The 10,814-nt window shown below is 43.1% G+C and overlaps 1 protein-coding gene across 1 annotated transcript; it reads left to right on the plus strand.

Moving 5' to 3' along the window:
• Window positions 1–276: 276 nt before the first annotated feature.
• LOC103178221 (pancreas/duodenum homeobox protein 1-like) lies at window positions 277–4,309 on the plus strand. The gene is made up of 3 exons (XM_007892845.1): window positions 277–361; window positions 916–1,296; window positions 3,942–4,309. Exons 1-3 carry the CDS (start codon window positions 277–279, stop codon window positions 4,307–4,309), a joined length of 834 nt encoding a protein of 277 aa, XP_007891036.1.
• The last annotated feature ends 6,505 nt before the right edge of the window (window positions 4,310–10,814 follow it).

Raw genomic sequence — 10,814 nt, forward strand, 5'->3', positions numbered from 1 at the left:
AGTGCCAGAGGGAGCAGGTGGTTTTGGAAACAGTCCTGGATTCCCCTCTAGCTCCTCTAGTGAATTAAAGGTTGTGGAAAGACAGTAATTCAGCAGCCTGGTGACTGCATCAGGATTGCTGTGGGTGGAGGGCCAGATGGAGAGGAAGTCCAAGAAAGAGAGGGTATTTGTGAGGGACTCGGGGGAAGCTTTTTCCAGGGGCAGAAAAGAATGGTGGAGGGCTTGGATGAGGGGAGGGGGATGCGGGTGGAGAGAGAGATGAGTAAATGGTCCAAGATGGCCTTGTCCATGATGGACCGGTCGGAATTGTCAAGGCCATGTGTGATGACGAGGTCGAGGGAATGGCCACAGTTGTGGATCGGTGAGTTGATCTAGAGGGTGAGGTTTAGGGAGGAGAGGAGGGCAGTGAAATCTGAGGAGATGGTGCAAGAGGAGTTAAGATGGAGGTTGAAATCACCCATTATGAGCAGGTGTTCAGTGCAGAGGGATAGGGATGAGAGGAGAGAGAAGATATCAGTGAGGATACATTAATGCAATAAAAACATTAGTGCACAATTTGTATAAATGGTGCAATTGCTTTCTCAGAAGCTCTCACTTATTTGCGCAGCAAAGTCTAATTGCATTTGCTTTATGCACTTTACAGCCCGTAATTGCCTTTTATTGATTTTTCGCTCTAAAATGTTGGACAACTGTAGAACTCCACAGACTGTGCATAAACTATTGAATTACACTCAGCAGCTTACAGGTTGCAGTTGTTCTTACAGATGTTTATGATCCAGTAGTAGACGAACCCAGCCTGTTTGCTCGGTGCCTGCCAATCCGATCAGGGGGTTGTGGTCAATCACATGTCAGCGACAGGCAGCGAGTGTTGGTTCAGTTGTGAGCGTTGATTCCGTGTGACTTCTGGGATCTCAGAGCTTGAAGAGAAGCTGTGGGGCTGTGGGACTGATGAGATGTCACTTGGCACTTTAGCTATGGATGGTGGCGTGGACTACTTCGACACTGCCTGTCAATACGAGAGTTCAGAGCTGGGCCTGGATCCACCTGCCTGTACCCAGGCCAGGGCGCAGCAGCCCCAGTTACTGATATCGTGTCTGGGTGATTTGGACCAGAATAACGTGGCGGGTGTCAACCTTTACGAGAGTCCCCCGGGTTCGGATCCCGGACACTTCTCCCAGTCTGATCACCTCACTTCAGGGTTTGGGGATGAGCTTCTGCTGCATCAGGGGCGCTATCCGTTCCCCTGGATGAAGAGCACGAAATCACACACCTACACGCTAAGGAGCCAGTGGACAGGTATGGTTACAGGGTTACAGGGTTACAGGGTGATCGATTATTAAGCTCAGCGCTTGGTTTGAGTCTAAAGCTACAGTGGGGGTGGAATGGACAAACCAGGTCATTATTGCCCACCATATATGTAAACCTTACACACATATTGCACACCTGTAGGTGCATCGCACACTTAAGTTCTTTCTGCGTCAAGATTTGTTCTATTTCTGCTGTATTTTTGGAAGTCAGTGTTTAGGCGACTTGTTTAGTTCGGTCTAAACTTCGAAGTTTCTTTTTAAAAAATTTTTTTTTATACAAATACCCCAGACCTCGCTGGAATTTCAATCTACAGGTGTATGCGTGCACTTAGGTTGATGCATATGTTGTGCAAATATGCAGTGCATAACAGAAAAAACAGTTCAAAAAGTATGGCAGCCAAATAAATAATACAACTAATTAAACGCCCTGTTTAGTTGTTCACCCTGACGGCACCAAATAAAATAAAAGCACAACAGTACATAAGTTTCAATGGTATTTTACGAACACTGTTCATTCGAATCAAGTGAGTGCATTGAACATGTATGTTAAACCTGGCCATGTTGCATGCTGTTTTGGGAATGATGTCGCTGCTGGAATTCGGGAATTGTTACCTGCGGAAAGTAACCCCTCACAGCAAAATAATGTGGATTGTGATAAATTGTCTGAAGAGATCCAATAGGAATTTTACTTCCCTGAAAATGTCACCCCGGGAGACTGCGCTGGGTTCATAGTGACACTGATCCGATTGCAGTGTGTGTTGGATTTAAAGGCCCAGATCTCTTACAAACTATCTTGCACACAGTGGTTTGGCTGGTTTTGCGTGGATTGGATCAATCAGTATTTTTTTCTGATAAACGTGTTTCAACGCTGGATGCAGCAGCTCTTCAAACGCACATACCCGCGCTTTAAGAATAAAATGTATTTTCAACTACATTATCCGAAATGCACAGTTGAATTCCTTTGAAATATTATTTTATCCTGTTTTGAACGGCGCTTGCATTCAGGGTAAATGTCTAAACATATTTACGCCTGCCAGACTTCAATGACAAGTTAACGTGGTAACTAATATAATTATAATTACGGTACTAACATAATTTTTAAATAAAGAGCGGGATGAGGTCTGAAGAGGGGTTTTAATTTAATTTAACACACGGTTGTCGTCGGGAATCATGCATACCTTTTCCTAGTTGCAATCTCTATGTGTGACAATGAAATACAAGATCCAAGTTTCATATTTAATGTATAATAACGTGCTGCGAAATCGCATTGCACTTAATTCTGAGTGGGTCACTTGCTCAGTAATAATATCCCTGGAACTTCTAAAAGTTAGATATTTTGTGGTATACGTTTCGAAATGAGTGATGCAGGGATAATGACAAATGCAATGCGCCACATATTGATCCCCAAAGCAAATGATGAAGTATAGAATATTGATAGCACCAGAATGTACCCCCCCCCCCCCCCCACACACACACACTTTTAGGCAAAAATGACTCAAGACCAGAAAAGCTCTTCTTTAGGGGCAGAGAATAAGGACTTTTGGTTAATTTTTAAACACAAAATAAAAGAATTACATATAAAGCTAATAAAGCCATAGAGCGAATTAGGAGTGAATTAGGAATGGAGCGAATTGGGTTCCAGATTCATTTAAAATACTGCAGTACAGTAAGTGTCACTTAAAATTTCCTTTAGCTCTAGAAATTCTTTACATCATAAATAAAATTAAATACGTAGGATACCGAGGCTAGCAATAAAGATATACAAACTTATTTTGCAGTAAACTAGAGAATATATATAATAAAATACAATCAAAATACAATTGACCTTTGCAAGAAATCTATCTGCAGCGAATATAAAATAATGCCAAAGGTGAAGCTTAGCGTATTAAATGCTTCTGTTGGTGCTTCGGTTGTATTAACAACAACAAAAACTTGCACTTATATAGCGTCCTCCACGCGGGGTAGCGTCTCAGAGCGCTTATTAAACAATACAGTTAATTATTTTGAAGAGCTGCAGATATTTGCAATCTTCAAGCACACTGTTAGTTTCAGAGAACACCTTTTGAGCACAGTAACCGCTCCAAGCGCAATTTTCTATAGAAACTGACTGCAGTGGAATGGAGAGCAATACTTCTATGGAGGCAATTTTATTTTGCTCTCGTTGAAAACGGCAATGCAGGTTTGAGAAATTGATGAGGGGGTAAGTCAGTTATCCGAGATGGGGGATCCATTCACTTTCTGTAAAAAATACAATATTCGTATTTTACACGTGCCTGTTTATCCCATCTTTCACACAGGTTGGTTAGGTCTTTCCAATCTGTAAGTAGACTACGTTTCCACAAGTCAAGCTGAACGCCAGAAACGCTATCCTTGCGAGAGGATATATATTATTGCGATAAATTGTGTTTTTTCTTTACAACGCAAAGTATTGCAGCTCAAGTCTTTCAAAAGTGCAATCCGTTTCCTGGCGTCAGGTTCAGGCGCTTCGCAGAACATACTGTAGAGTCAGTTGACTGTGTAGTTTCGTGGGCGAAACATGGGAGCCAATTGCGCACAGCAATGAATACATGGAGAATGATGCTGGGTGGTCAACAGCTAATGTAAAGGAGATCATTTACACTAGTTTTGTTGCAGGAAACGGTTTTGCAATGGAAGTGGATGAAAGCAAAAGGACGCGCACGGCTTATACCAGGGGACAGCTGTTGGAGCTGGAGAAGGAATTCCACTTTAACAAGTACATCTCCAGACCTCGACGCGTTGAACTGGCGATAATACTGAACCTCACAGAGAGGCACATCAAGATCTGGTTCCAAAACAGGAGGATGAAGTGGAAGAAAGAAGAAGCGAAACGACAAACTCAAACGGTTTCAAACAAATCCAAAACTTCAGTGCAGGAAAAGTGTTCAGTGGAAGCGGAAGAGAGGAACACGACATCCACCAGAAAGCACAGTGATTTTGCTGTGCCTGGAATCAACAGCGATATTAGACAATTCATCTCATAAAATAAAAGTAAAAATAAGTGCTGTTAAAATAAACCAATTGATCGTTGCCTGTCGCCCAGTGCTGATGAATGTTGTAGCAAGGTTTAGAATTTATCAAACAAGATTGTAGCAGGTGCAATCATTCACGTTTTGGGATATTTAACCTACTCTTGCGAAGCAAATGCAAAATATATTGACTATTTTATTAAACGTGTTTCATTGCATGGTATAAATTAGCCAAGTACGCAAGTCTCAGCGCTCCTCAGTCAGTGATGGGCATATCGATGTTTTTGATGTAATAATCCACCTGTTCAGACTCAAGAAACGAAACTTAATGTACACATTGCTGTCAGCAATAAACGGACAATAGTCTCTGGATATTTAATTCTCTGTTCAGTTTACATTTCGCTAAAACATATAGAAAATGTGGATGTGAAACGTACGTTTCTTTTGTAAAAAGATATATATATATATATTGCAGCTGAGATTCCTGTCAGTAGCCTGACAGGGGCAGGTAGATTTGTGGTTTAGCTGGACCGACCTTTAACATTAAATATTTGCTTCAGAGCAAACCTCAGCCCTCAGGGATTACTCGACAACTGTAATGTTTGTCGCATCGACCAGATCGAATCTATAATGCAATTGACACAGGGATCGAGTTTAGCTACAAAAGGCCCGTGTGTACTCTCTACTAGGTATGGTGATATATTACAACACCAACAACAAATTACATTTGTATAGCACCTTTCATGTTGGGAGGTTGTCCCAAGGCGCTGGACAGTCAGTGCTTGGGACCCGAACTGGGGGTGGGGATTGGGGCTGGTGGAGGGGACTGGGTGGGGGGGGGTTAGCAGGGAGATCAAAAGCACTGTCGAAGAGGAGGTCTTGAGATGGGTCTTGAAGGAGGCAAGGGAGGGGACGAATTCGAGGGATTGCAGGATGACGTTCCAGAGGGCGGAGTGGCAGAAAGTCCACCTGCCAATAGGGGAGGGGCGGGCGAGGCGGGGGACGTGAAGCAGGCCGGAGCCTGCTGAGTGGAGGGAGCGGGTAAGTTGTTAGGGGGTTAGGGGGTCGCAGAGGTAGGGGGGAGCAAGGCCATGAGGGCTTTGAAGGTGAGGAGCAGGATCTTGAACTGTATCCTCTGTGCGATGGGATGTATCCTCTCTGCAATGCACTTTATAAACCACAAGATACAACAACAAGATTTCATTTATAGAGCGCCTTTCACGTCGGGAGGATGTCCCAAGGCGCTGGACAGATAAAGACTGACTGGTGTCTGAAGGAAGAGTCAAAGAGATATATCTTTAGAGGGATTTTGACCACAGAGATAGAGGAGGCAAGAAGGATTTGGGTTGAAACCTTGCATATTGATAGGTCTAAAGAGTGGGGATATGTTTTTTTTTTGCAGCTGGGTGTCGGACACATGCGGAAACCCATAGGCCAAGTTTAAGAGTATCCAAACCAAACTAAGAATTCCATGTACAAAACATAAAATACTGCAGATGCTGGAATCTGAAACAAAAACAGAGAGAGCTGGGAAAACTCAGCGGGTCAGGCAGCATCTATGGAGAAAGGAAAGTGAGTCAACATTTCGGGTCCATGCCCTTCATCTGATCTTTATCGTGGACCCGAAACATTGACTCACTTTCCTTTCTCCACAGATGCTGCCTGACCTGTTGAGTTTTCCCAGCTCTCTGTTTTTGTTTAAGAATTCCATGCATCTCACCTACACATGGCGATTCCAGAGATATTTGTTGGAATGCAGTGCACTCTCTCTCTCTCTCTCTCTCTCTAGTGGGAGGCATCCTGCTTACCTAATTCAAGAAAGTATTAGCTGCAGGTTGGCAGGAACCAAGGCTTGAGGACTAAAGACTTTTGGAGTCTAACCAGCTAAAACTGCATAGTTTGCCATTGAATGCACTTCCTGGCAAACTTTCCCACTGCTTCTCCAGCTACAACCTCCCTACTCACGAGGGCTTTGGATTGCAGGGTTAACAGGAGCTGAGTGGGAAGACTTGTCCCAGTGACTGGTCTGCCCTTCCAAGTTCTCCAATGAGCCAGGCTGACTGTGCTATCATCAGCGGTGCCCTGGAATACTATGAACCCACCTGGCTTAGGGAACGCTACAGAGGGCCGGCTCAATTCCAACATTCCATTGCTAGGCATAGGCAGATCACCTTGGAACCAGTTCAGCTACAAGGAGACTCCACTTATCCCCCACCAGCACTCACCACCCCCCCCCCCACCTCCCCCAGAGAGTCTGAGGGATATGCAGCAGGCTGGCACAGCAGAGGGAGTGGCTGTCGGAGTAGGACATTAGGAAATCACAGAAGTAGAGTGGGGAAAGGTCATGGAGGCATGTGGAGATGCAGACACAGATCTTAAACTCGATCCGGTGGGGATAAGGAGCAAATTAAGCCAAGAAAGGGTGGAGGTGATCAGTTCACAATCGAGACTGGGAGAGGATGAGGACTGTGGAGTTTGGGATAGCCTGGAGCTTGTGGAGGGTAGAGCAAGGAAAGCCTTGAACAAAACATTGGAAAAGTCCAGCCTGGACTTGATAAAGGTGCAGATGAGAGTTTGGGCTATTTGGGAATGTATAGTTTACAGGAATAGTATTCATGATTTCTACTCCAGTCCCAACATGTTTACTGTTGACAATAATAATAAATATTGCAATTCATTACGATTTTTGTGGCATATTATTTATTATGCACACATTAATATGTCATATCAAAAAACAAAAAGCCATAAAAATGCTCACATTATCAAAATATATATTTAAAATGTGCTATATAATCTGTATTAAAAGGTGCAATGTGAGGTTTATGAATTACAAGAATAATTCCTGCATTTGACATAAGGAGTCTTTAAAGTTGGGAGAATATCTCAAAGTGCTTCACAGAATTTACTGCATAGTGTAATGACTGTATATTTTGTAGGCGAAGTTTGCAGTCAATTTTATCTGGGGGATTTGTGGCAGTTGTGTTATGACTTGAGATTTCACGGGGGGGTGGGGGGGTGGAGCGTTCCAGGCTGAATTCTATGGGTTCACTGTCTGTGGATATCTATAACTAATGGTACAACTGCATATTACATCATTCCCAATTGGAAACTTGTCTCACCAATGACCCAGCACCACTGACCCAATAAAAGGAAATGGTGCATTTCCTTGTTGTTTGAGCCATTATAGAATGGAGACTTTACATAATCCGGGTTGTGTTTCCACAACGCAAACAGCAGGCAAAGAAACATTCTTTGTGTGCTGTTTACGAGGTCGAAACACAACCCGATTACTGTACAAACAAGTAAATGGATTTGTTCAAAATATACTCTGATATTTATTACGTTATTAAAATCAATTCATGTTTCATGGAGCTTTGAGAAATATAGCTTATTGCTAATTTCAAAGGAATACAATGTGGCAGTAAGTTCACCATGGAAATTATTGTATTCAGCCTTCTATACCTGTTCAGTGTTAGTTTCATATCTAATGTGATAATATTGTAATATAATATGCACAATGTGAGTAAATATTCCTATAAATCACAAGGATAATATGAACACTGAAGATCACATCTGGATTTTGTCAAGTTGAAATCGCTGTTATTAGGACAGATGTTGGGAAATGCCTGAATTTTAATTCTGGTGACCAGAGCATTTGACATCTCCAGTTGAGCAGGTTTGCTTAAAGGTTTGCTTGGAGGGTGAGAGAAACATTGCCTGAACCAATGAAGGATTGGTTCAGGCAACAGCATTATTAGCCAACTATACTCACCTAGACTACGATGATGAAGTTGCCCAAGTTCAAGGTTTATACAAATGACCAGTGGTCACATACTCTAATATAACCAGTATTGAGCAGATGGTGCTTCAAAAAAAGTTAGAATTTTTTAAAATTTATGGCACATCACGTGTAAAATACAAAAGCAATTTATATTTCAATACTGACTTGTTCAGTAATGTTGCTGCCAAATAAACGTTGCAGAACAAGGCTGACTTTTGCCCTCGTATCTTGTGCAAACAGAAAACTGACACTGTACAACTACAGATAGGCCTTAAGTGTTCTGTCTCACATGGCAACGCATAGCAACACACAACAACGCACCTGGGAAAAGGTGAACGTTTTGATTAGTTGCCATATTCTGGGAGACTAAAGGTTCAAAGTGCACATATGAACTGGATTTGAGAACCCTGCAAGTTAGACATAAGGGAAGTTTCCTTATGTTTCAGGAACAAGTTCCTTGGATGAAGCAAGAACTACCCACCTTGTTGAATACACACTGACCAGGGTTTCTGCAGACAACATGCTGCTGTAGCACTATAAACAGGAGCAATGCAAAGAGAGTGAATTAAAGGTGATTTAAAATGTTATCGATCTGTGTGGGATAAAAACTGACTGACATACCAGTATCCTGCTTCAAAAACTGTGGTCATTGGTTTTCAAGGGCAAGACATGGATTCAGAAGTGGCTCAAGGGAAGGAAAAGAGGGTCTTTGTTAGGGGAGCAAGGTGAAAATGGGGAGAGATATTAAGCAGGGTGCATCAGGACTTTGTACTTGCACCCCTCCTGTTCCTCCTATGTACTAATCACCTGGATTTGCAGACCCAGTGTAAGATAATTACATTTGCAGTCTTCACCAAGTTGCGGGAATCAGTGGAGGCAGCAAAGCTCCTACAAAGAGAGCTTCAAAAGGCTGATGACTGGTAAATTAAATTTAATACAGGTAATGGAAACTACTACATATAGGATGCGAGAATAGGACACTCAAGTACTCCAGAGATGGCTCTGGTGGGGTTCAGCATAAATCCCGAGGCATCGAGGGCCCCCTGTCATCATGCAAACCCATTGACATCATCTCCCTTCCAACCTAACCTGCTGGAGGGGAGGGGACACCTCACCACACCACCCCTCCAGGCCCACACTGGCCGCCCTCCAGCCAGTATCCATGCTGCCAGGATGGGACATCTGCCCACTAGGTTTGGTAGAGGCCCCAGAATTGAGCTTAGCATGGGGCCCTCCTGGAGCAAATGCGGGGTTTGATGGATAGGAACATAGGAACAGGAGGAGGCCGTTTAGCCCTACAAACCTGTTCTGCCATTTAATTAGACCATGGCTGATCTGTACCTCAACTAATCCTTTCAATTCCAATTTTGCACTTTCTCCACGTATCCCTTAATATCCTGACCTACCAAAATCTACCAACTTCACTTTTGAAGGTGTGGATGGATCCAGCATCCACAGCCTTTTGGGGGAGAGGATTCCAGATTTCTACTACCCTTTGAGTGAAAAATACTTCCTGATTTTACTCTTAAATGGCCTGATTCTAATTTTAAGACTGTGCCCCCTTGTTTTGGATTCCCCCACAAGAGGAAATAGCTTGTCTGTATCTACCCTTTCGAATCCCTTTATCATCTTAAACGGGACAACCCCTCATGGATGGGGTAGAATTTGTAAAGGGAAAAACTGAAAGAGATCCAGAGATGTTAGTTGACTCTTTGTTCGCTGTATCAAAACAGTAGGCTACATTGTTTAGATCCTTAGATGTTATACTCAGACTGTATCATGCTCTGGTTCGACCACATCTGGAATATCACATCTAGTTCTGGTTATGGTGACACAAGGGAAGTTGCCTTATGTTTCATTATGTCCATCCTCTAGAAAGAGGCAGTGCAGAGAAGAGCAACAAGAATGATCCCCAGAATTGAGCAATGAGCTATGAGCAATGATTGGACAAACTAGGATTCAGAGAAGCACTAGCCCTGAAGACTCAGTCGTCAGAGAGGATAACTTTGAGGGGACCTCATAGAAGTGGATAACATTTTAAATGGGATTGAAAAAGTAAACCCAGAACAATAGCCAGGCTCCACTGGCTCCCCATCACTGAATGGATTGACTTCAAAATCCTCACTCTTGTGTTCAAATCCCTTTCACTCCCTGGCACCTCCCTACCTCTCCGACCTCCTCACTCTCCAATCCACTACCCGGTGCCTCTGTTTGACTGGCACTGGCCTCCCGCTTGTCCCTCACACTCTCTGCCCCTCCATTGGAGGTTGTGCTTTCAGCCATTACGCCCTAAAACTCTGGAACACTCTCCCGCAATCTTTCCGCCTTGTTCTCTCTCTCTCCTTTTTCAAGTCCCACCTGAAAACCTTCTTCTTCGACCATGCTTACGGCCACCTCCCTCACCCCGTTCATCTTCAACTGAACCAATCCTGTGATGTTGTGATAAGATTCTCTGCTGTGAAATCAAAGGTTCAAGGTTAATCCACAAAATCTTTCAGTAGAAATCTATCACCTCTCCAGCGCCTTGGGATGTCCTCCTGACATGAAAGGCACTATACAAATGTAATCTTGTATTGTATCACATTTGCAGAAAATTACTGCAATTTTCCACAATTCTGCCCAATTTTAAAATTTAAGATAAAATTGCATTCATAACTAAATACTAATATGGTCTCACAAGTCAAGATCTTTGAAATTGAGGGGCAAGACCAACTAAAACGTTCAGTCCTATGTGTGTAA

This window comes from Callorhinchus milii, unplaced genomic scaffold, assembly GCF_018977255.1.
Source record: "Callorhinchus milii isolate IMCB2004 unplaced genomic scaffold, IMCB_Cmil_1.0 Scaffold1, whole genome shotgun sequence".
Lineage (NCBI taxonomy): Eukaryota > Metazoa > Chordata > Chondrichthyes > Chimaeriformes > Callorhinchidae > Callorhinchus > Callorhinchus milii.

Excerpts from the sequence above, each read along its gene's own strand:
- LOC103178221 (XM_007892845.1), top strand. The coding sequence starts at position 277 with ATGGCCTTGTCCATGATGGACCGGTCGGAATTGTCAAGGCCATGTGTG. Across the intron at positions 362-915 it reads ATGGCCACAGTTGTGGATCG|AGCTTGAAGAGAAGCTGTGG; the intron begins GTGAGTTGATCT and ends CTGGGATCTCAG. Across the intron at positions 1,297-3,941 it reads GCTAAGGAGCCAGTGGACAG|GAAACGGTTTTGCAATGGAA; the intron begins GTATGGTTACAG and ends GTTTTGTTGCAG.